The sequence below is a fragment of the Rhinopithecus roxellana genome, chromosome 8 (genome assembly GCF_007565055.1).
Source record: "Rhinopithecus roxellana isolate Shanxi Qingling chromosome 8, ASM756505v1, whole genome shotgun sequence".
NCBI lineage: Eukaryota > Metazoa > Chordata > Mammalia > Primates > Cercopithecidae > Rhinopithecus > Rhinopithecus roxellana.
In genome coordinates this window covers 3,962,332-3,987,501 of record NC_044556.1, presented here as the reverse complement: position 1 = coordinate 3,987,501, position 25,170 = coordinate 3,962,332, and the positions used below count along the sequence as shown (strand labels likewise).

Sequence of the window (25,170 nt, the reverse complement as noted above, 5' to 3'; positions counted from 1 at the left end):
GGATCACTTTAGTCCAGGATTCTGAGGTTGCAGTGTGTTCTGATCAGGCCAGCACACTCCAGCGTGAGTGACAGAGGGAGACTCAGTCTCCAAAAAGATAACTCAGAAGAAATAAACAATTTTGAGGCCGGGCGCAGTGGCTCACACCTGTAATCCCAGCACTTTGGGACGCCGAGGCAGGCGGATCACCTGAGGTTGGGAGTTTGAGACCAGGCTGGCCAACATGGTGAAATCCCATCTCTACAAAGAAAAACAAAAGTTAGCCGGGTGTGGTGGCGGGCACCTGTAATCCCAGCTGTTCAGGTGGCTGAGGCAGGAGAATCGCTTTAACCTGGGAGGTGGAGGTTGCAGTGAGCCGAGATCGTGCCATTGCACGCTAGGTTGGGTGACACAGTGAGACTAGGTCTCAAAAAATAAACAATTTTGGTTGGCACTTCCTACCATGGGGCCTCACGCAGAAGGGTAGACAGCCCTGGGGTGCTCTCCCCAGACTACCTTGGCACATTTCACTGCTTTCTCCTTCTAGAAGACTTTATTTTTTTGTTTTTTTGAGACAGCATCTTGCTCTGTCACCCAGGCTGGAATGCAGTGGCGCCATCTCGGCTCACTGCAACCTCTACCTCCTGGGTTCTAGCGATTCTGGTGCCTCAGCCTCCTGAGTAGCTGGGATTACACGCATGCACCATCACACCAAGTTAAATTTTTGTTTTTCTTTTTTTTTTTTTTTTTTTTTTTTTTTAGTAGAGATGGGATTTCACCATGTTGGTCAGGCTTGTCTTGAACTCCTGGCCTCAAGTGATCAGCCAGCCTTGGCCTCCCAAAGCATTGAGATTACAGATGTGAGCTCTTGTGCCTGGCCCTAGAAGGAGACTTTTTTTTTTTTTTTTTCTGAGACAGAGTCTCGCTCTGTCGACCAGGTTGGAGTGCAGTGACACAATCTCGGCTCACTGCAACCTCCCTGTCCTGGGTTCATGCAATTCTCCTGCGTCAGCCTCCATAGTAGCTGGGACTACAGTCACCCACCACCATGCCCAGCTAATTTTTTTGTATTTTTAGTAGAGATGAGGTTTCACCATGTTAGCCAGGATAGTCTCAATCAGAAGGAGACTTTTTAAAGTTTTCAGGGGGTTCATCCTGTAGCCAGACTCTACGGAACAGGACAACTATGCCGGGGTGCCCTTCTCAGGCCTCTCTGGCTCACCTGTAATAATCCCTGTCTTTAGAGGGTGACTTAGACAAATTTTCAAGGAGCACATCCAGGAACCAGGCCCCATGTGTGACCAAAACTAGGCCTGGGGTGCTCTGCTGTAGGGTTCCTAGCTTGCCTAAGCTGTTTCCTTATCCCCACCCCATCCCCAAGGACCTACAAATATTTCCTGGAGGCACATCCCACAATCAGAGGCCTCTGCAGGATGGCAGCTCACCTGTGGTCCTTCTGCTGGCCTCTTTATTTGGCTGCGACCAGTCCCTACCACAGGCTGGGACACAGGAATCTTTGCACTCAGAGCCTCCTATGAAGAAGCCCACATGGGGCTATGGGCAAACTCAGGTCACCCTCTCCAGGCCTCTCTTGTTGACCAGTTCCAATCTCTCTTCCTGGAGGGGGACTTACAAAAGTTTGGGGCAGGAGGTCACATGTTAAAACAGGGACGCATGTGGGACCAGGGCTGAGCCTGGAAAGTACTCCACAGTCCTTACTCAACCCAGGCCAGTCACTACCATAGGAGGGGGACTTAGAAATATTTTTGGCCGGGTGCGGTGGCTCAAGCCTGTAATCCCAGCACTTTGGGAGGCCAAGACGGGCGCATCACGAGGTCAGGAGATCGAGACTATCCTGGCTAACACAGTGAAACCCCGTCTCTACTAAAAAATACAAAAAACTAGCCGGGCGGGGTGGTAGGTGCCTGTAGTCCCAGCTACTCGGGAGGCTGAGGCAGGAGAATAGCGTGAACCCGGGAGGTGGAGCTTGCAGTGAGCTGAGATCTGGCCACTGCACTCCAGCCTGGGCGACAGAGTGAGACTCCGTCTCAAGAAAAAAAAAAAAAAGAAAAGAAATATTTTTGGTGGGTGTGATACCTCCAATAACAGGTCCAATATGGCAGATGGGTGCAGGGAGCCCTTTTCAGGCCTCACAAGCTGGCCCAGCCCTCCATCAAGAAGGAAACTTGAAAAGCGCACATCTGGTGACCATGCCCCAAGTGGGACCACAGAAGAGTGTCCCCTGCCATCCCACCCTGGCATCCCTAGGTGGCCCATGCTAACTGGCCCATTGGAGGGGTTCTCAGAGGAAACATTAGAGGGCCAACATGGTACCACCCTCACTGGGCTTCCCTGTCCACCCTGGGCCAGTCCTTGTCATCAGAGGGGGCCTAAGAAACATACGCTGTTGGTGCTTGCAAACTGACCCCTAGAACACTTTTTTATAAATACAAATAAAAACTTTTTATTTGTATTTATTTATTTTTTTGAGACGGAGTCTCGTTCTGTCACCAGGCTGGAGTGCAGTAGCACAATCTCGCCTCACTGCAATCTCCGCCTCCCGGATTCAAGTGATTCTCCTGCCTCAGCCTCCTAAGTAGCTGGGACTACAGGTGAGCGCCACCATGCCCAGCTAATTTTTGAATTTTTAGTAGAGAAGGGGTTTTACCATGTTGGCCAGGATGGTCTCGATCTCGACCTTGTGATCCACATGACTTGGCCTCCCAAAGTGCTGGGATTACAGGTGTGAGCCACCACCCCCTTCCTACTTTTTTTTTTTTTCTAAAGACAGGATCCGCTCTATCACGCAGGCTGGAGTGCAGTGGAGCCATCATGGTTCACTGTAGCCTCAAACTTCTGGGCTCAAGCAATCCTCCCACCTCAGCCTCCCGAGTAGTAGCTGGGGATTATAACTGCATGCCATCCTACCTGGATAATTTTCTAATTTTTAATTTTTTTTTCAAGAGATAGGATCCAGGCTGGTCATGGTGGCTCATGCCTGTAATCCCAGCACTTTGGGAGGCCAAGGCAGGCGGATCACTTGAAGTCAGGAGTTTGAGGCCAGCCTGGCCAACATGGTGAAACCCCATCTCTACTAAAATTACAAAAATGAGCCAGGCATGGTGGGGGGCGCCTGTAGTCCCAGCTACTCGGAAGGCTGAGGCAAGAGAATCACTAGAACCCGGGAGGCAGAGGTTGCAGTGAGCCAAGATCGGGCCACTGCACTCCAGCTTAGGCGACAGAGGAAGACTCCGTCCCCCACCCCCGCCACCACACACACACAAAGAGATAGGATCTGGCTGTCTTCCCCAGGCTGGAGTGCAGCGGTGTGATTATCACTTACTGCAGCCTTGACCTCCTGTGCTCAAGCAATTCTCCCAAGTAGTTGGGAATACAGACACCTGTCACCACATCCGGCTAATTTTTTAAATTTTCTGTACAGACAGGGCCTCATTTTGTGGCCCAGGCTAGTCTAGATCTCCTGGGCTCAAGTGATTCTCCCTCCTCAGCCTCCAGAGTTGTTAGGATTACAGGAGCAAGCCACCACACCCAGCTGTGGGTTATAAATTCTGTCCCCCTCCAACAAGCAAATAACAAACAAACAAAAAAACCCCACACTCAGTCACAGAGTGACCTGAGTCTTAGTAGTAGCATTTTAATGGCAGCAGCCCCAAGAGGAGAGTGAGAGTCTGCTCTGCCCCCGGAGCAGGGGGCTTGGGCTTGGAGGGGCCATCCCAGCAGACCTAACCATCCACCTCCTTCCATTGAACTGAGGCCAGGAAAGTGCGGATTTCCATGGGTTCCAGCGTGATGTTGGCCGGGTCCAGCTGGTAGGGAGTTTGATGGGGTGTGGGGCCTGGAGAGGTGTAGGGGGAAGGAGGAGTGAGGGGGTGCACACTTCCTCTGACTTACACTACTATGCTTCCTCCCCTAGTTCTGGACACAGCTGCACATGCCCGAATCTGTCTCCAGGGCCTCAATCCCAGACTCCTAACCTGCTTCCCCAGCCCTGAATACACTCCCAGGTCCAATGCCTGGCCACTGTCCTCATACCCTCAATCTGACCCCAGGGGTGATAGACACCCTCCTAGAACTAGACACGAATGGGGATTTTCAAATCTTGTTCTAGGGACTAAACACCACCCACAAACCTCAAGACCAATTCCCGGTTTGCTGTACCCATTTCAGATCCGTTAAGCCCTAACCTGGATCTGGACTCTGCCCCCATACCCTCATGACCTTTTTGGGTCCTGGGCAACATCCCATGCCTCACACATTGCCCCCACCTGCCGGCCCCAGGTAAGACTCCACCCCTTCCCTACCCTTGACAAGGGCCCCACCTGTGTTTGTTGTCCACTTGAGCCTGGAGGCTGCCTCACGGAGCTGGTTGGCCACCAGCGTGGTCTCCTGCAGGCGGGTGATGGTGAAGGTGGAGAACAGGTCCTGCGGGGAAGGGGATGGGCCCAGATGAGCTGGGGCAAAGCCAGGTTTCCCTTCTCTCTCTCTTTCTTGCCTCTCTCCGATCTCCTTCTCAATTCTGCCCTTCTCACCCTCAAGTTCAAGGTAACGGGGGCGCTCAGGTTACGTCCGGAATCCTCTCCCACGGCAAACTGGTGCTCCAAGCGCAGCAGCACCATCTCGGGGCCCCACCTAGCCAGCGTGAGCAGGTGCACCGAGGGCGGCAGCTCCCTGCGCAGCCCGGAAAACTGCGGGAGAGACGGCGGGGCTAATTGGAGGGGGCGGGGCCTGGCTGGAGAAGGGCGGGGCCGAGCCAGGTCAGGAGGCAGGGCTAGGTTGTAGGGGCGGGGTTTCGCCGGAGAGGGGCAGGCTCAGCTGAGAGGAGCGGCCAGAGCCGTGACAGGGAGGGCTGAACCAATGGGGAGATGGGTCCGTCCTAAGCTTAGTGTTCGAGTCCCGACGGAGTAGAACTGATGTGACTTGAGACTCTGGGAGTTATGGCGGGGCTGAAGCCGCGGGGCGGGGTGAGGCGGGACAGAGCCTGGGGCAGGTGAGAAGGCGAGGGCGAGGGCGGGGTTAAAGTGAAATGGGCGGGGCCGGAGGTGAAGAGGTGGTTTAGGGGCCTGAGCTACAGCCGTGCCTCTACACAGTCTAGGCGGATTGGGACTGGGCGGGCACTGGGCGGGGACTGCCCAGGGGATGGGGCTGGCCCGAGGGTTTGGGGCTAATTAGGAAAATCCGCAACCAAACCCGGCTCCCTGGTAGACTTCACTCCGGTCCTCTCTGCCCACCCCGCTGCCCCTCACCTGCGTGCGCGGAGGAGCCCCGAGATTGTAGGCGGCGCCGCCACCCGGGGCTAGCACCACCTGCGGGGCTAGGACCTCCTGCTCGGCCAGGAGCCGGTGCCCGGCGGCTGCAGCCTGGGCTGTGTCCAGCAGCACCAGGTGGCGCCCTCGCACCCACGCCCCCGACCCGTTCTCCATTAGTGGCTCCGATACTCCGCGTCCATCGTCCTTCAGCAGCCTTCGGTGCACCTGGGGGGAGAGTGGCCAGGAGGGGGTGAGAGTCGTGGGTTTGTGGGTGTCCTTGGGCCAGAAACTGGGTAAGGACGTAAGGGAATGTCAAGAGAAATTAAAGGCTGGGAGGAACTGATGATGAAGGTGAGGGTCTGGTAGAGCAACCCCAGCAGAGGCAGGATCCAAGGAGGCATGGGAACCAGGCCGGAGAGAGGTAAGTGCCTAACAGGGGGCTCTGGATATGGCACGTCAGAGCCTGGAGGGAGTCTGGGTAGGAAATGGAGAAAAACAGAGAGGAAAAGTCGCACATAGAAATGGAGTCCTCGGCGGGGCGCGGTGGTTCACGCCTGTAATCCCAGCACTTTGGGAAGCCAAGGTGGGTGGATCACCTGAGGTCAGGAGTTCGAGACCAGCCTGGCCAACATGGTGAAACCCCATCTCTACTAAAAATACCAAAATTAGCCGGGCGTGATGGTGTGTGCCTGTAATCCCAGCTACTCGGAAGGCTGAGGCAGGAGAATCGCTTGAACCTGGGAGGCAGAGGTTGCAGTGAGCTGAGATAGCACCATTGCACTCCAGTTTGGACAACAAGAGCAAAACTCCATCTCAAAGAAAAGAAAAGAAAAAAGAAAAGAAACGGAGTCCTCAGCATAGTGGGGCCTGAAAGCAGAGAACTGGGCCAGAAACAGCCTTCAAGGTCCAGCAGGGGGCCAGGTTGGGAGGACCCTGGCTTGGATGGGGCTCTGACCCACTCACCATGAGCTCCAGCGAGCCATCTCTCAGGCTGCTTCCCCCCTGGGAGCGGTCAGTCAGCACAGTCAGCTGCATGTTTCCATCCTGGGGGTTGAAGGGTGAGAGTGGAGGGCAGTCAACCCCAACCCCAGGCAGCCTTGAGATGCTACAGATAAGGGGTGATTCCCTTTCTATCAAGGTACGGAGGTGCAGGGTGGGGGAGAGCTACCGTGATGTAAATCCGGGTGTTGACTGGATAGTAGTTTCCTGCCACGGGCTCCGTCTGGTTCAGTTTCCAGGTGGGTCGATAATCCCGCCTGGGGTTGGGGGTGAGCTGGTCAGGCTTGGGGTCTGGCTCCCCCGCTCTTTTTTTATTATTATTATTATTTTTGAGATGGAGTCTCGCTCTGTTGCCCAGGCTGGAGTGCAGTGGCGTGATCTCGGTTCACTGCAAGCTCTGCCTCCCGGGTTCACGCCATTCTCCTGCCTCAGCCTCCTGAGTAGCTGGGACTACAGGCACCCATCACCACACCCGGCTAACTTTTTGTATTTTTAGTAGAGATGGGGTTTCACCGTGTTAGCCAGGATGGTCTCGATCTCCTGACCTCGTGATCTGCCCACCTTAGCCTCCCAAAGTGTTGGGATTACAGGCATGAGCCACCGCACCCGGCCTGGTTCCCCCACTCTTCACTCTCCCTTCATCCTCTGTCTCCCATGCTCATGTAATCAGCAAATTCCCCCACCACCCCTGGGCCCCAACACACCACAAACGACCCCCTCAGTGCTCTCAGTCACCCCCTACCTCCTCTCCAGGATCTCCCGGCCATTGCTGTCTGTGTAGAAGCGTCCCTTTGTCTCCAGCGGTGTGTCAAAACGGCTGATGACCTCCTTCCCCCAGGTGTCACTGTACCCAATGGGATGGCAAGGTTGTGAGCCTTGGATAAACCCCACTCTGCCCTTGCTTCCACACCCCTCTCCCAGTCTGTGCCACTCACCCCACAGGTATCGGCCCCACCGACCACTCCAACTCCAGGTGCTGCTGTCCTGGGTACAGGCGAACCACCTGGGAACACCAGGCTGAGAAGTTCTGGTGCACCTCCTGCACCAAGGGCTTCTGCAGGCACACGGGTGAGGTGGGTGTCAGCCTGTACCTTAGCAGAGGTGAGTCCTACAAATGTCCCCTCACCCTGGCCATAAAACCCATTAAAGCCTACATCAGGGTCAACCTGTAGTCACTGCCACATAATTCTTTTTTCTTTTGAGACAGAGTTTTGCTCTGTTGCCCAGGATGGAGTGCAGTGGCACGATCTCAGCTCACTGCAACCTCCACCTCCTGGGTTCAAGCAATTCTTCCGCCTCAGCCTCCCAAGTAGAGGGATTACAGGCACCTGCCACCATCCCCGGCTAATTTTTGTATTTTTAGTAGAGATGGGGTTTCTATCCATGTTGGCCAGACTTGTCTCGAACTCCTGACCTCAGATGATCCACCTGCCTTGGCCTCACAAAGTGGTGGAATTACAGGCATGAGCCACCGCACCTGGCCTCTTTTTTTTTTTTTTTTTTTTCTTTTTTTGAGACAGGGCATCACTATGTAGGCACCTGATCAGCAAATGCTCCCACCTGGTCTTGAACTCCTGCACTCAAGCGATCCTCCTGCTTCAGTCTCCCAATGTGCTGGGATTACAGGCATGAGCCACTGCACCTGGCTTGCCACATCACTCTTGAGTGTGGCATAAATGCCTCCTGTTCACCATTTCCCCATAGAATAGGATTCTAGCGTGGCACATGGCTACCTAGAATAAAGACTACATTGCCCAGTCTTCCCTGAGGCTATCAGTAGCTGAGTGACCACAGTTTGCCCCATAGAAAGTGATCCAAGTGGTGTCAGCAATGTTCCTTGCCCCTGTCCCGCTGCTACTGACTCAAATACAGATGTGGCGGTTGGAGCTTTAGCAGCCATCTTGGACCATGAGGTGGAAACTGAATACTGGGGAAGGCAGAGCAATGAGATAGAAGAGGAAGTCCTGGGTGATTATGGAACTACCCCACCTTCTCTGGACTAACAGCTAGACTGTTTGTTAGAAGAAAAGTATCTTCTATCTTATTCTAGTCACAGTTAATTTGGGTAACTCTGTTAGAAAAGGCACAACTGTATCATAATACAGTGACCCAGATATGCAGACATTCATCTAAAAGGGACTCACATGAAATTCGAGGCTCTTGAATGTGAACAAATGTGAGTTTTGCCATCTATGAAAGTCAAACATCAATGAGAGGCCCTGGGAAACCCCTGTCCCTAGCCAGATGCACCCACAAGCATTCACCCTGAGACTCACGCAAACCCAATCAATCCAAGGGTGGACTCTCAAATATCCACTCCAGATATAAGCTCTTCTTACTACAGACTTTGGTGAATTCTTCAAGCAGTGATATTTGGCTCTCCTGATTCACAGGCCAAGTGGGAATGCCCCATCCCCAATTTCCAAAACTAAGTATGTAAATGTCCACAGCGGATGAGAATGGCTTTGTATGTGTCCTACGGGGAGACTCTCACACAACCAGCCATGAATATCCACTCTATGGGAGGACCGTCAAATATTCCCCCCGCTGATCTGTGGGTCTTAGCCCACTGATCTGAAGGAAAAGTAAATCCTCCCCTACCCTCACATTACACATGGCCCACCACCCTCCTGGGCTCCATAACTCCCCGATTCCCAACTGCCCACTCATCATTCCTAGTCCCTGACCTTCACCAGGCGGATCTGAGCCCAGCGGCTCACAGGCAGTGGTTTCTGTTGGTTGGGTCTGAAGATGTAGGCACCTGAGGCCTGGTCACTTTCGTTGTCACCTATACTGGCGTTGTACCTGGGGTTGGGGCAGGTGAGAGTCAGGTAAGGGGCCCTAGCTCCATGCGGAGCATCACCACCCCCCCCTCAGGCCTGGTGATCTTCCCTTACCAGAAGAAGGTCTGGCGAACAGGCAGTAGGAGTTGCTGATTCATGTTCATAATCTCCATCAACAGCCCTGTGTCAGGATCAAACGTTGCCTGGATGTGCTGGGCAGAAAAGGGTCCACAGATGGGTTTGTGTGTGTGTGTTTGTGTATGTGTATGTTTTTTTTTGTTTTTTTTTTTTGTTTTTTTTTGAGACTGAGTCTCACTCTGTCGCCCAGGCCAGAGTACAGTGGTGCAATCTTGGCTCACTGCAACCTCCACCTCCCGGGTTCAAGTGATTCTCGTGCCTCAGCTTCCTGAGGCGCCCGCCACCCTGCCTGGCTAATTTTTGGATTTTTAGCAGAGAATGGGTTTCACTATGTTGGCCAGGCTGGTCTCGAACCCCTGACCTCAAGCGATCTGCCCGCCTCGGCCTCCCAAAGTACTAGGATTACAGGCATAAGCCACCACGCCCAGCTGGAATTTGTTTTGTTTTTGTTTTTTTTAAGACAGAGACTTGCTCTGTCGCAATCTCAGCTCACTACAGCCTCTGCCCCCTGAGTTCCAGCAATTCTCCTGCCTCACCCGCCTGGGTGGCTGGCATTACAGGTGCACGCCACCACGCCTGGCTAATTTTTGTATTTTTGGTAGAGACGGGGGTCTCGCAATGTTGGTCAGGCTGATCTCGAACTCCTGACCTCAGGTAATCCATCCGCCCTGGCCTCCCAAAGGGCTAGGGTTACAGGCATAAGCCACTGCACCCGGCCTGGGTTTGTTTTGTTTTGAGACTGAGTCTTGCTCTATCACCCAGGCTGGAGTGCAGTGGTGTGATCTTGGCTCACTGCAACCTCTGCTTCCCGGGTAAAAGCAATTCTCCTGCCTCAGCCTCCTGAATAGCTGGGACTACAAGCACATGCCACCATGCCTGGCTAATTTTTGTATTTTTACTAGAGACAGGGTTTCACCATATTGGCCAGACTGGTCTCAAACTCCTGACCTTGTGATGCACCTGCCTCAGCCTCCCAAAGTGCTGGGATTACAGGCATGAGCCAATGCGCTGGCCCCTTTTTTTCAGTTTAAAATTTTTTTTAGGGCCGAGCGCCGTGGCTCACTCCTGTAATCCCAGAACTTGGGGAGACCGAGTTGGGTGGATAACCTGAGGTCAGGAGTTTGATACCAGCCTGGCCAACATGGTGAAACTCCATCTCTACTAAGTTAAAAAAAAATTAGATTAAATTTGTTTTCTAGAGATGGGGTCCCACTATGTTGCCTGGGGCTAGTCTCCAAGTCCTGGGCTCAAGCAGCCCACCATACCCAGCCATTCAACCTGATTTTCTCTTTTTTGTTTGTTTTTGAGACAGAGTCTTGCTCTGTCCCCCAGGCTGGAGTGCAGTGGCATGATCTCGGCTCACTGCAACCTCCCCCTCCTGGGTTCAAGCGATTCTCCTGCCTCTCCCTCCAGAGTAGCTGGGACTAAAAACATATACCACCACGCCCAGCTAATTTCTGTATTTTTGGTAGAGACAAGGTTTCACTATGTTGGCCAGGCTGGTCTCAAACTCCTGACCTCAGGTGACCTGCCCACCTCAGCCTCCCAAAGTCCTGGGATTACAGGCATGAGCCACCATGCCCACCCCAACCTTATTTTCAATCTCACCACCTCTTACCATCTCTGTGGCCTTCCAGGGCTAGTGCAGTCAACCTCTTCCAGGTCCCTGCACTTCCATACTGGCTGCCTATAATCTGTTCCCCACAACAGCCAGAGCACACCTGTGATACCCTAAGTCCCATCAAAGCCCTCCTCTGCTGCAGACCAGGGCCAGCTTGGGCATCTGATGTGTGAACCACAATGCCAGAACTCACAAGACTTTTAGAGGCCTGTGGGAATGTTTTAACATCTTTTCTTTCCTTTTTTCTTTTTTCAGACGGGGTCTGGCTCTGTCGCCCAAGCTGTGGAGTACAGTGGCGCGATCTCGGCTCACTGCAAGCTCCGTCTCTCAGGTTCATGACATTTTCCTGCCTCAGCTTCCCGAGTAGCTGGGACTACAGGTGCCTGCCACCACGCCCAGCTAATCTTTTTGTATTTTTAGTAGAGACAGGGTTTCACCGTGTTCGCCAGGATGGTCTCAATCTCCTGACCTCGTGATCCACCTGCCTCAGCCTCCCAAAGTGTTGGGGATTACAGGCGTGAGCCACCGCGCCCGGCCTCTTTTCTTTCATTTTAATAAAAATATAAAAAAGATGTTTTCTTCCTAACATGAACAGTCCAAATACAAAACTTCTTTTATTTTATTTTTTGAGACAGGGTCTCACTTTGTCACCCAAGCTGGAGTGCAGCGGCATGATCTCGGTTCACTGCAACCTCTGCCTCCTGGGCTCAAGCAATCCTCCTTCCTCAGCCCCCAAGTGGCTGGGATTACAGACTTTACCACCATGCCCAGCTAATTTTTTGTATTTTTTGTAGAGAGTGGGTTTCACCACGTTGCCCAAGCTGGTCTCGAACTCCTGATCTCAGTAGATCTACTCACCTCGGCCTCCCACGGTGCTAGAATTACAAGTATAAGCCACCATGCCCAGCCTATTTTATTATTATTCTTTACAGACAGGGTTTCGCTCTGTTGCCAGGATGGAGTACAGTGGGACAGTCACAGCTCACTGCAACCTCGAACTCCCCAGCTCAAACCTCCCATCTGGGTCTCCAAATTAGCTGGGACAACTCCTGGGCTCAAGTGATCCTCCTGCTTCAGCCTCCCAAAGAGCTAGGCTTAGACACATGAGCAACAATGACTGGCAAAAGCCAAAGTCTTCCTTTTGGTCTTCAAGGCCCTCAAGGTCTGACCTGTCACCCGTTCACCCTGCTTCAGCCACACTGGGTTCCTTGTGGCTCCTGGAATTCTGCACACTCTCCTGCCTGAGGGCTTTTGTGCCTGTTATTCTCTCCCCACTCGGATCTCTCTTCCTCAAATAGCCACATGACTCCTTCCCTCAGGTCATATCTTAAATGTCACCTTTATCAGGAACACGTTCCCTGAAACGTGCCCACCAAAACTGCAAACCACCACCTGCCACCAGCTCTGACCTATCTGTCAAGTGTCACCCATGATCACGCTGGGTCCTCATAACAATCCCAGGAAAGGATACTGAGGCTCCGACAAAGGTCACTTGCTCAAGGACACACAATGATTGGAGTGGTGACAGGAGGTCATGAGCCTAGGAACCTGCTGACCCAGAGTCCACACAGCTTACCATGACACTTCAAATTTGTCACAGGAGCAGGAAAGGGGATTGAAATGGGGTCTCACCTCATTTTCGATGGTTAAAGCAGGGGACAAGGATCTCCTGGGGATGGGCTGGGGTGCGCGGGCCTGGGGCTTCCAGCGAGGCACCTGGGCTACTGAATAGGTGCTGAAGCCCAGGGCGGGCAGTGAGGCTGAGAATAGCAGCTCCGGAGGGTGCGCCTGACTGTCTGAGCTGGGATATATCACCACCTCGGATAAAGGAGGAGAGAAACTGAGTCAAGAGTACCCACAGAAAGCCATACATGCATGGAGACAACAAACTCAAGGAAGGAAAAGAGTCCTGAGATGGGGAAAGGAAATGGAGGGGTGTGTGGTGGTGGGGGGACAGTCAGATTCCAAGGAAATGATTGCAGAGAAGATTCACCAGGTGGAAAAAAACCCACTGGGAGGGCGGAGAGACTATGGAGTGAAGGAGTGAAGTAGGGGAGTGAAGGAGGAAGTAGGGGAAGAAACCCTTGAGGCAGGTTCTCAGGAGAGGAAGACGTTTGGGGGAGGACGTTTTCTGGAATGAAGGAGATGTCCATAAACAGCAATAAATTTTCCTGGGGGAGCAGGGTATTAAAATGGGGGACCAGCCAGGCACGGTGGCTCATGCCTGTAATCCCAGCACTTTGGGAGGCCGAGGCGGGTAGATCATGAGGTCAGGAGTTTGAGACCACCCTGACCAACATGGGGAAACCTCGTCTCTACTAAAAATACAAAAATTAGCCGGGCGTGGTGGCGAATGCCTGTAATCCCAGCTACTCGGGAGGCTGAGGCAGGAGAATCACTTGAACCCGGGAGTCGGAGGCTGAAGTGAGACGAGATCGCGCCACTGCACTCCGGCCTGGGTGACAGAGCGAGACTCTGTCTCAAAAAAAAAAAGGGAGGACCACTCACAGGAGGCAGATGTTCCCAAGGGGAGACTGATATTAAGGGGCAGAGGGAGAAGATACAAGAGCAGAGAAGAGATATGCATGAGTGGGAGGTATTCATGGAGGCAGGAGGTATCCATGAGGGCGATGAGGAAATGCCCATGTGGGAGGGGTTCCAGCGGGGGAATATTCGTTGTCTGGGCTCACATCGCTGGGCACTGTCCTGCCATTAGGGTCCTTCACAACGAAAACGCCTTCGCTGACCGGCAGCCGTACCATCCAATTCACCTTCCGCCCCAGGGGATTATAAACGATGACCTGGAACTGGGGGGGCGGTCAGAGAGGGCACGGGTCACAGCCGGCCTTCTCCAAACCCACCCACTTTGCACAGAAACGCCCCTGGGTGGTCCTGGTGCGGTCACGGCCCATCAAGGCCAAGCCCCCGCGAGATGCGTTGGTCTCTGTCCTGACCCAGCGTTGCAGCCCACGTAATTTCACTCCAGTATAGTCCTCCAAAAACATTTTCCAACTACCTCCTCTAAAGCCCATCTGCCCGAGATCCACCCCTCCCGTCCCGGCTCACGCGCGCCGCCGTCTGGCTGAGCGGGCAGATGCTGATGTTTAGCTGTCGGCAGAAGGTTAAGTGATCTTTGAAGCCTCTGAGCCACGCCAACGCGTTGCTCAGGAGAACCTGCGGAAGAGCGCAAAGGGACCAGTGGGTTCTGGACGCCTGGCCTATCTGACTCCTTCCCTCTCCTCTCAGGCCCCGCCCCGTTCCGGTCTCTGTCCCGCCTCCCTCAAGACTCGCCCCACAAGCACTTCTAGCCCAGCCCTGCTGCCCTTGACTATGCCCCATAGCTGTCTCCACCTCCTCTTGCCCACGCCCCGCCTCCTTTTCCCCTCCAAGGCCCCGCCCCGTTACTGAATCTTTTCCTGCCTCCTACAAGCCCCGCCCCCACGAGCTCTTGTAGCCCGCCACACGGCTCTCGTTACACGTCACACCTGTCCCTTCTTTCCCAGGCCCCGGCCCCGCCCCCGCCCCGTCTCCACCCCTATGTCTCCCAAGTCCCGCCCCGCGCACCTCGCAAGACCCCCAGCCTGCAGCAAGCTGGCGCGCGTAGTCGTCGGCCACGTGCTGGCGGGAGGTGCCGCTGACGGCGTCGTGATGCTGGAGCACGGCCATCGCCTTATCTGCTCATAGACAATGAGTCCGGTGAGGTTCTGTGGGACTCAGCTCAGACCCCAAGGGGAAGCGAAAGGTCAGGTGCTGGCGGGCAGGGTTCTTAGAGGCTTTAAGAAGGAACTCGAGGACGGCCAGGCGCGGTGGCTCACGCCTGTAATCCCAGCACTTTGGGAGGCAGAGGTGGGCGGATCACGAGGTCAGGAGATCGAGACTATCCTGGCTAACACTGTGAAACCCCATCTCTAGTGAAAATACAAAAAATTAGCCAGGCGTGGTGGCGGGCACTTGTAATCCCAGCTACTTGGGAGGCTGAGCCAGGAGAATGCGTGAACCCGGGAGGCGGGACTTGCAGTGAGCCGAGATCACGCCACTGCACCCCAGCCTGGGCGACAGAGGGAAACTCCATCTCAAAAAAAAAAAAGAAGAAGGAACTCGAGAGGGGCGGCCTAGGGGTGGTTTCCAGCTTCAGCCGCAAACCTCTTCCTCTCTTGGGCCCGATGCTTACTGAGAGGTGCACTGTCTCCTGAGCCATAGGGTCCCACGTTGGCCGCCAGGCCCACCAGCGCCTCCAGCTGGTTGCACACCTGGAGGCAGAGGGGTATGTTGGGGCGCCCACCAGGTCGGGCCTCGGGGCTGCATGCCCCCTCTAGCCCGGCTCCTACCCACCTGCAAGAAGTTGTAGCTGAGGCGCTCATAGCGTTTGAGGGCCGGCCGACTGGAAAAGTAACCAGTCCAGAACTGGTGGGGGCCATCCGCGTAAGGGAAGAAGTCGTCATGTTTCACTGACCTACAGCGGCAAGGGCATTGAGGGCAGGGTCATGACCCACGGGGCATGCCAACCCCCCCAAGCTCCCCAGTTTCCCCAAATACCAGGTGAGGTTGGCCTTGTTCAGCTCCCAGAGGTAACAAGCGGGGGTGGAGTAGAGAACATGGACACTGCTTCCTTTTGCCTGCTGCTGGGGGAGGCGATGGAGTGAGCCCTCGGGAGTCCGCACCTTCCCGGGGACCCACACTTCCACACATGTGTGCACATTCATGCATCCCGTAGGTTCAGTTTCTCTAAATACACATTTGGCGTGCAAGCCAATGGTCGGATGTGAAAATGAATTTTGGCTGAAGTCAAACATGACCACTAGCCTTTTTTAAAAGGATTTCAGAGATGCAAGAATAAACCTGAAATTTTACTAAACTTTTACAATAATTCCAACTTTATTATTAAAAACTTTTGTGGAAAAACTAAGTGTGACATTATAGGGCAGGAATAATCGTTTTGCAGGACCGTCAGATTGTTATCAAAAGACACAATTTTTTTTTTTGAGACGGAGTCTGGCTCTGTTGCCCAGGCTGGAGCACAGTGGCCGGATCTCAGCTCACTGCAAACTCCGCCTCCCAGGTTCACGCCATTCTCCTGCCTCAGCCTCCCCAGTAGCTGGGATTACAGGCGCCCGCCACCTCGCCCGGCTAGTTTTTTGTATTTTTTAGTAGAGACGGGGTTTCACCGTGTTAGCCAGGATGGTCTCGATCTCCTGACCTCGTGATCCACCCGTCTCGGCCTCCCAAAGTGCCGGGATTACAGGCTTGAGCCACCGCGCCCAGCCTTTTTTTTTTTTTTTTTTGAGACGGTGTCTGGCTCTGTCACCCAGGCTGGAGTGCAGTGGCCCGATCTCGGCTTACTGCAAGCTCCACCTCCCGGGTTCACGCCATTCTCCAGCCTCAACTCCTGAGTAGCTGGGACTACAGGCACCCGCCACCATGCCCGGCTAATTTTTTGTATTTTTTAGTAGAGATGGGGTTTCACCGTGTTAGCCAGGATGGTCTCGATCTCCTGACTTCGTGATCCACCTGCCTCAGCCTCCCAAAGTGCTAGGATTACAGGCGTGAACTACTATGCCCGGCCTAGACACAATTTTTATAATGAATGGAGGTGCACTTTCACCTGAGTGAAGTGGAGGAAGAAGAAAGTGACCTATATGAGGAAAAGGATGTTTGTTTTGCACGTGCTGTGTCCCCAATGTATACAGTAGGTACTCAATAAACTTCTTTTTTTTTTTTTGAGACTGAGCCTCACTCTGTCGCCCAGGCTGGAGTGCAGTGGCACAATCTCAGCTCACTGCAACCTCTGCCTCCCAGGTTCCAGCGATTCTCCTGCTTCAGCCTGCTGAGTAGCTGGTCTTACAGATAAGTGCCACCACCACGCCCAGCTAATTTGTCATATTTTTAGTACAGACAAGGTTTCACCATGTTGGCCAGGCTGGTCTCGAACTCCTGTCCTCAAGTGATCCGCCCACCTCAGATTACAATCCCAGCACTTTGGGAGACTGAGGTGGGCAGATCACTTGAGGACAGGAGTTTGAGACCAACCTGGCCAACACAGTGAAACCCTGCGTCTATTAAAAACACAAAAATTAGCCAGGGTTGGTGGCACATGCCTTTAGTCCCAACTACTTGGGAGGCTGAGGTAGGAGAATTGCTAGAACCTAGGAGGCAGAAGTTGCAGTGAGCCAAGATTGTGCCACTGCACTCCAGCCTGGGTGACAAAGCAAGACTCTGGCTCAATAAATAAATAAATAAATAAATAAATAAATAAAATTTTAAAAAGAAAAAATAAATAAAAATAAATGACATAAAAGAGCTGTTTTGGTGAAATAGCAGTGCAGGGAGTGAGTGGAAGGTGGGGATGGAGATTGCACTGCAGTGAGGACAAGATTGATGGGAAGGGGTGCCTGAGATGGGAGAGGGGAGACAAGTTTCTCTGCTGATGAGAGTGACTGTGCACACAGCCACAGCCACAGGCCACTTAGTGCAAAACACTAACACATCTGTATTGGGTAAAATGATAACTGCCCAAAAGTGTCCATGTCTTGATCCCCAAAACCTATTACTACGTTAGATTACATGGCAAAAGGGGAATTAAGTTTGCAGATGTAATCGAGGTTGTTCATCAGCTAAACTTAAAGTAGGGAAATTAGGCCACACAGTGGCTCAAATCTGTAATCCCAGCACCTTGGGAGGCTGAGCGGGGTGGATCACGAGGTCAAGAGATCGAGACCGTCCTGGCCAACATGGTGAAACCCTGTCTACTAAAAATACAAAAATTAGCTATGAGTGGTGGCACATGACTGTAGTCCCAGCTACTTGGGAGGCTGAGGCAGAAGAACCCTTGAACCCGGGAGGCAGAGGTTGCAGCGAGCTGAGAGCATGCCACTGCACTCCCGCCTGGGCGACAGAGCAAGACTCCGTCTCTGAATAAATAAATAAATTAAAATGTGGAAGAGGGAGGCAGAAGAGGTGAGAATGAGAGAAAGGGATGTGATTACAGAAACAGGGTCAGAAAGATGCTATGTGGCTGGCTTTGAAGATGGAGCCAAGAAGAGACTTTGAATGTGGGCAACTTCTAGATGTTGGAAAAAGCAAGGAAATTATATTCTCTCCTAGAGACTGCAGAAAGAACACAGCCTTGCCAACACCTTGATTATAGCCTGGTGAGACTCAGGCTGGAATTTTTTTTTTTTTTTTTTTTTGAGACAGAGTCTTTCTCTGTGGCCCAGGCTGGAGTGCAGGGGTGCGATCTCGGCTCACTGCAACATCCACCTCCCGGATTCAAGCGATTCCCCTGCCTCAGGCTCCCGAGTAGCTGGGATTACATGCGGGCACCATCACAGCCGGCTAATTTTTGTATTTTTAGTAGAGACAGGGTTTCACCATGTTGGTCAGGCTGGTCTCGAACTCTTGACCTCGTGATCCGCCTGGCTCGGCCTCCCAAAGTGCTGGGATTACAGGCGTGAGCCAACGCGCCCAGCCTCATGCTGAACTTCTTACCTACAGAAAAATGATGTATTTCCATTGTTTTGAGCTGCTAAGTGTGTGGTCATTTGTTATAGAATGACCACAATAGAACAATAGAAAACAAAGACAGCACTGAGAGCTATGCACATGACACAAGGCCCCTGGATGCAAGTGCACATGTGCACAAGGGTACCACAGGGTAGGCACACTGACCTGCGCGTTTACCAGCCGGATGAGCTTGTCAAGGTTCTTGAACCACATGTTGGCATTCTCATATTGGAAGTCCGAGCCCATGGTCATCACAATGTGGTTGGTGCGGTAATGCCGGCCCTGCAAGCAAGAGGGGAGTCCTGAGGCCAGAGGATCCTGGGCCATCCCTGTGTATAGCTGTGTTTTGATGTATATGAGGTCAAGGATGTTGGGTGCACATACAGGCATGGGTGGATGTATGGCACATGGGAGCATGGGGACACAGATAAAAGTAGCCACCGGTTGTTGAGCAGCTCTCTTGGACCCACTACCTAGAAGAGGGTATCCAGGCACCATGCCATGTTATCTCTTGCCCAGCCTATGCTATCTCTTCTAATGAGGAATGCACATAAATCCAGGAGGGGGCATGGTGTTGGTGAATAGAATAGCATCTTCCTCCAAGGGGCATGAGAACATAATTACAGGGGCTCACACTTGTAATCCCAGCTACTCAGGAGACTGAGGCAGGAGGATCGCTTGAGTCTAGGAATTTAAGACCAATCTGGGCCACATAGCAATACCCTGTCTCAAGAAAAAAAAAAACAATCTGAAACAATTTGTTTTCTTTTTTTTTGAGACAGAGTTTCACTCTGCTGCCCAAGCTAGAGTGCAGTGATGTGATCTTGGCTCACTGCAACCTCCACCTCCCAGGTTCAAGCGACTCTCTTGCCTCAGCCTCCCAAGTAGCTGAGATTACAGGCGTGCACCACCACACCCGGCTAATTTTTGTATTTTTAGTGGAGACAGGGTTTCGTCATGTTGGCTAGGCTGGTCTCGAACTCCTGACCAGATGATCTGCCCATCTCGGCCTCCCAAAGTGCTGGGATTACAGGCATGAGCCACTGCACCTGGCCATCAATTTTTTAAAAAAGGGAAAAAAAATTTTTTTGGCCGGGTGCGGTGGCTCAAGCCTGTAATCCCAGCACTTTGGGAGGCCGAGACAGGCGGATCACGAGGTCAGGAGATCAAGACCATCCTGGCTAACACGGTGAAACCCCGTCTCTACTAAAAATACAAAAAACTAGCCGGGCGAGGTGGCGGGCGCCTTTAGTCCCAGCTACTCGGGAGGCTGAGGCAGGAGAATGGCGTGAACCCGGGAGGCGGAGCTTGCAGTGAGCTGAGATCCGGCCACTGCACTCCAGCCTGGGAGCGAGACTCCGTCTCGAAAAAAAAAAAAAATTTTTTTAGGAGACCGTGTTATACCAGGCATGGTGGCTCACACCAATAATCCTAGCACTTTGGGAGGCCAAGGCAGGAGGATCACTTGAGCTCAGGAGTTTGAGACCAGCCTGGGCCACATGGTTAAGATGTTGTCTTCGTGAAAAAATATTTTTTTTTACTTATAGAAGTGTTAAAAGCTGGGCGCGGTGGCTCATGCCTGTAATTCCAGAACTTTGGGAGGCTGAGGCTGGTGGATCACAAGGTTAGAAGTTTGAGACCAGCCTGGCCAATATGGTGAAACCCCCTTTCTACTAAAAAGACATAAAACTTAGCCAGGCGTGGTGGTGGGCACCTGTAATCCCAACTACTTGGGAGGCTGAGGCAGGAGAATCACTTGAACCCAGTAGGTGGAGGTTGCAGTGAGCTAAGATTGTGCCACTACACTCCAGCCTGGGCGACAGAGTCTCAAAAAAATAAAAAAGGAATTCTCAATAAAAATGTTAAAAATAGATTGGGCACAGTGGCTCACGCCTATAATCCCAGCACTTCGGGAGGCTGAGGCGGGCAGATCACCTGAAGTCAGGAGTTCAAGACCAGCCTGGCCAACATGACGAAACCCTGTCTCTACTAAAAATACAAAAATTAGCTGGGCGTGGTGGCGGGTGCCTGTAATTCCAGCTTCTCAGGAGGCTACGGCAGGAGAATTGCTTGAACCTGGGAGGCAGAGGTTGCAGTGAGCTGAGATCATGCCACTGCACTCCAGCCTGGGTGACAAGAGTGAGACTTTGTCTCAAAAAAATATAATAAATAATAAATAAATAAAAATGTTAAAAATAGAGGCCAGGTGTGGTGGCTCACGCCTATAATCCCAGCACTTTGGGAGTCCGAGGCAGGCAGATCACTTGAGCTGAGGAGTTTGAGAGCCTGGACAACATGGTGAAACACCATCTCTACTAAAAATACAAAAAATTAGCTGGATGTGGTGCTGCGCGTCTGGAGTCCCAGCTACTCGGGAGGCTGAGGTGGGAGAATCGCTTGAATGTGCGAGGTGGAGGTTGCAGTGAGCCAAGATCATGCCACTGCTCTCCAGCCTGAGTGACAGAGCAAGATTCCAGCTCAAAAAAAAATTAATTAATTAAAAATAAATTAAAAGTAAAGAGGCATGGTGGCTCACGCCTGTAATCCCAGCACTTTGGGAGGCCAAGGCAGGTGGATCACTTGAGGTCAGGAGTTCAAGACCAGTCTGGCCAACATGATGAGACCCCAGTGCAAAAATACAAAAATTAGCTAGATGTGCTTGTTTGAACCCAGGAGGCGGAGGTTGCAGTGAGCCGAGATCGCACCACTGCACTCCTTGAGACAGAGTAAGACTCTGTCTCAAAAAAATTAAAAATAAAGATAACGTGTTAGGGGGATGCCTATACCATGGGAAGGGCTCATTGCTTTGTATATATGGGACTCGAAGGTTCTGGACACCAGGGTTACCTGGGCAGTGGCCACATTTAGGAAGTAATCGACCAGCTCCTTGGCGTTGTACTCGGGGCTGCGGGGGTCCTCTACCACTGGCTGATCGACACACAGCACATCCCAGCACAGATTCATTGGCGGGTTGTAACCATTGGGAAGCACACCTGCAGGTCACACCAGGTTCAAGGGGTGGCCCATTACCCAGACCTGCCCTGGTTTCAAAGCCTGCCATGTCCCACCCAGGATGGGCTTCAGAATTTGCATCCCGGTGCAAAAAGAAATGCAGAGACTTTGTTCCCAGAATATAGAAATTCCAGGACAGTGACAGCAGAGCAGATATCAAGCCCAGGGCTCTTCTGAGTGTGTGGCACCATGGCTGGCCCTGCCCTCACCAAGCCCCCTCACCAGTGAAAAGGTCCGCAGTCGGGGGCTTCAGGCTGGCACTGGCCCGCCACACCTGCTCCATCTCTAGCTTCTGCATCCGTACCCACTTATCTTGATAATCAAGGCGCCCGAAGAAGAAGCCGTCAAAGCCCATCTGGGGATGGGGGAGGAAAAGGCAGTGTGAATTAGCGCCCAGCCCTCTCACCACCAAACTCCCCTCTGCTTGGGAGGGGCAGGTCAGAGCACAGGTGAAAAAGCAGAGCTAGGTCGGTGTGATGGCTCTTGCCTGTGATCCCAGCCTTCTGGGAGGGCAAAGCAGGAGGATCACTTATACCCAGGAGTTTTTGAGACCAGCCTGCACAAAAACTTAAAAATTAGCCAGGCGTGGTGGTGCGCTCTTGTAGTCTCATCTGCTAGGGAGGCTGAGACAGGAGAATCGCTTGAATACGGAGATTGAGGCTACAGTGAGCTAGGATTGCACCACTGCACTCCAGCAGGGATGACAGAGCAAGACCCTGTATCAAACAAAACAAAACAAAACAAAACAAAACAAAACAAAAAAAACAAAAAAAGTAGGGCTGAAACAGAGCGGCCTCCAGCTTATTTCCAAGCCTGGAGAAGTTTCAGAACTCACCACCCTGGGCTAGCAGGGAGAGGGCGGGTCCAACATCAGAACCCAGGTTCACCTCCCCAGCGCTGTCAAAGCTCAGAGCAGGCCTGACTCCAGGAATGAGGTTCCCCCTTCCACAACCTGAGGATGGATGGGGTCTGAGCACAGGTAATGAAGCCGTTTTTAAGGCAGGCTAGGCATCCACTTGCCACCCAGTTTAGGGAGGAGCCATGATCCTAGCTAGTGGGTGGGGCCAGAACACGAAGGGGGGCCTATTAGGGGAGAGGGTGGAGTCAGCCGGAGCTGGGTCCGCCTGGGGCTGGGCATAGCCGGCCGAGGCCAGAGCTCAAAAGTCACTGGCCTTACGGCTCACTCAAGGGGCGGGGCTTCAACAGGACTGGGCCTGGTCCTTGTGAGATTGCAGGGAGAGGGCGGGGTTTGAGTGGGCGAGGGAGGAGCCAGAGTGAGTGAAGAGGTGGGCCCAAGAGAGGTCCCGGGGCGCACCTGTGCAAACAGCGAGGCTTGCTCCCGAGAGTGGCCGAAGGGGTCAATGTGCCAAGCCACACGGGGTCGCCCGTCACTGCCAAATGTGTCTTCCAGAAAGCGCAGCCCGAGTGTCATCTGGTCCACGATGGCACCGTAGTGGGTGGCTGCCTCATCGTTCATCACCCAGCCACCGTTGGCGAACTCCAGGCGCCCTGTGCCAGGACAGGCAAGGTCAGGGTCAGTGGTCAGAGCCAGGAGTGGGACCAGGGTGGGTGATACTGGGAATGTGAAAGCCTGCCTGTGTACTCATTTCTGGCGGAAGGAGAAGAGGGGTCGCCCCCAGGCCATAGTTCCCAGATAAAGGAAAGAGGCCCCCCTGCATGGCAGGCTTCCCAGAGGATGCATGGCAGATGGGGCCTTGTGGGATGTATAAGAGTTCTCGGCCGGGCGTGGTGGCTCACGCCTGTGATCCCGGCACTTTGGGAGGCCGAGGCGGGCGAATCACGAGGTCAGGAGATCGAAACCATCCTGGCCAACACGGTGAAACCCCGTCTCTACTAAAATACAAAAAATTAGCTGGGCATGTTGGCGGGCGCCTAAAGTCCCAGCTACTCGGGAGGCTGAGGCAGGAGAATGGCGTGAACCTGGGAGGCGGAGCTTGCAGTGAACGGAGATCGCACTACTGCACTCCAGCCTGGGCGACAGAGAGAGACTCCGTCTCAAAAAAAAAAAAAGAAAAAAGAGTTCTCCAAATGGAGAGTCCAGGCAGGCGGAGCGACATGCATGTTGCACAGCTTGCACATGGCATGATACAATCTCAGAAACCAGAGATGCAGAAGCAGAAGCTGGCCTGGCTTCCTCTTTTCACTTCCTTGGGGCAGACTCACCCTGGCGCACAAGGTCTCGCACGACTTCCTGCATGGCATTTGTCTGCTGGTGCCACCAACGGGAGAAGAAGGCAATCTCCACGTAAATGAAGCGACGGGTGGGATCTGCCAGCAAGGCAGAGATGACCGAGTCCAGGATGTACTGCACACCGGCGTGCTGGATGTCATTCTTGACTGTGGATAACAGGGATAAGGCTCTCAGGGCACAGCAGAGCCAAGGGGGTTATTCCTTGACACAGGAGCCCAAGTCTTGGATCTTAGGGTGACACTGGCCCCACCCTAATGTCCAGGACCCAGAAGGGATTACAGGGACCATGGGGATCCCAGGAACCAGTCCCCATCCTCTACTCACTTCCATAAAAGTACTGGTCCACGGTTTTGAGCCAGCCTACGTCATCATGTGTGTGAGGCACCAGGTGCACGTTCAGCATGTTCGGCTGCACTGTGGGGCATGTCTGCACAGGGACCCCAAACACACATACCTTGTCAATAACCCCGGACGTCCGGGGCTGCAAAGTAAGTCTCGATCTAGAGGTGAGTGACTCAGAGAGGCCTGATCTCGCCTATGTGCAGAGGAGGCCAGGCCCTCCCAGGCAGGACACACACATACATAGTTGTGCTCATAGATACAACCGCCACTTTGCACAACCCCACAGGGCAGCTCTCATTCACACTCTGGGAAAATAATAATAGAAGTAGCTGATGTTTGTTCAACATTTGCCAACAGCAGACGGTCACCCTGGGAGGTGGGGTGATGTTATCCCCAGTTTCCAGATGAAAGCACTGAGGCTCAGAGAGGATAGGTGACTTGCCCAATGTCACACAGTCAGAAAGTGGAAGAACTAGGCTGGAATTTCAGGCAGACTCTAGAGTCCCAGCTCTCAGCCAGCACCTCCCCCCACACATACACTGCTCACCTCCTGCCACCTCCTGCCCCTCCAATCCCACAGTTAAGTGCAGGCAAAGTCCAGGCAAGCATCCCGGAGACACAGAGGCAGGTACAATCAGACACAGTCCCATACTCAGATGCGCACAGCCAGACCTCGCAGTGACACAAAGCATGAACTGAGACCACACTGTCATATCACCAGCCATTCACTAGACACCCGCAGGACAGACCCACCCACACCTCTAGACTGTATTTGGGGTTTCACTCTGCCTCCTGTACGTTTCTGCTCGGAGGCCCCACTCACCTCGTATCCCCCGGCCCGAGCACCGGGAGCCGCCAGCAACAACAAAAGGAAAAAGCAAAGAGGCGGGAGCGGTGGCCGCAGAGCGCAGGAGATGGTCCAGGGGCCTGCTGCGTCCAGGCAGCCGCGAGCGCTGACCCCCACAGCCCGCGCGTAGGCGCCCATGGCTCAGCAGCTTCCTCCTGGGGTTCCACGGCCCTGGAAAGGCCGAGCAAACGCCCCGCCCCGAGACCCGGCCGGGCCAATCGGGGGGCAGGGGCGGGGCCGGAGCGCGGTCTGGAGGCTCACGGGACAGAGGCTGTAGCACTCGGCAATCCCGGGGGTCGTTATAGGAAGGTAGGAAAATGCCACCCTCAGGGCACTGGTTGGACTAAAGGTGACTTTGACGTCTCACGGGCTATAGTCTTGGAATGCTTGGAATCCTGGAAGGACCTGCTTGCCTAAGAGGAGGATTTGATAAGAGTCCTATACTGTGGGGATTGGGACGTTGGGTAAGT

At 53.3% G+C, this 25,170-nt stretch overlaps 1 protein-coding gene across 2 annotated transcripts; it reads right to left on the bottom strand.

Moving 5' to 3' along the window:
• Positions 1 to 3,613: 3,613 nt before the first annotated feature.
• MAN2B1 (mannosidase alpha class 2B member 1) lies at positions 3,614 to 24,914 on the bottom strand. Of its 2 annotated transcripts, none has more exons than XM_010361658.1 (24): positions 24,677 to 24,914; positions 23,836 to 23,938; positions 23,484 to 23,657; positions 22,615 to 22,808; positions 21,522 to 21,654; positions 21,135 to 21,280; positions 18,453 to 18,569; positions 15,324 to 15,409; positions 15,120 to 15,240; positions 14,959 to 15,037; positions 14,352 to 14,461; positions 13,854 to 13,961; positions 13,478 to 13,594; positions 12,420 to 12,605; positions 9,143 to 9,240; positions 8,933 to 9,050; positions 7,181 to 7,299; positions 6,988 to 7,089; positions 6,415 to 6,502; positions 6,210 to 6,290; positions 5,244 to 5,471; positions 4,530 to 4,685; positions 4,320 to 4,422; positions 3,614 to 3,835 (listed from the first exon to the last, which is right to left on the bottom strand). In XM_010361658.1, exons 1-24 carry the CDS (start codon positions 24,836 to 24,838, stop codon positions 3,723 to 3,725), a joined length of 3,042 nt encoding a protein of 1,013 aa, XP_010359960.1. In that variant the 5' UTR covers positions 24,839 to 24,914; the 3' UTR covers positions 3,614 to 3,722. The 2 variants fall into 2 exon arrangements, with proteins under 2 accessions (XP_010359960.1, XP_010359961.1); XM_010361659.2 differs by having other exon boundaries at positions 3,615 to 3,835; positions 15,324 to 15,406; positions 24,677 to 24,879.
• Between the last annotated feature and the right edge of the window lie 256 nt (positions 24,915 to 25,170).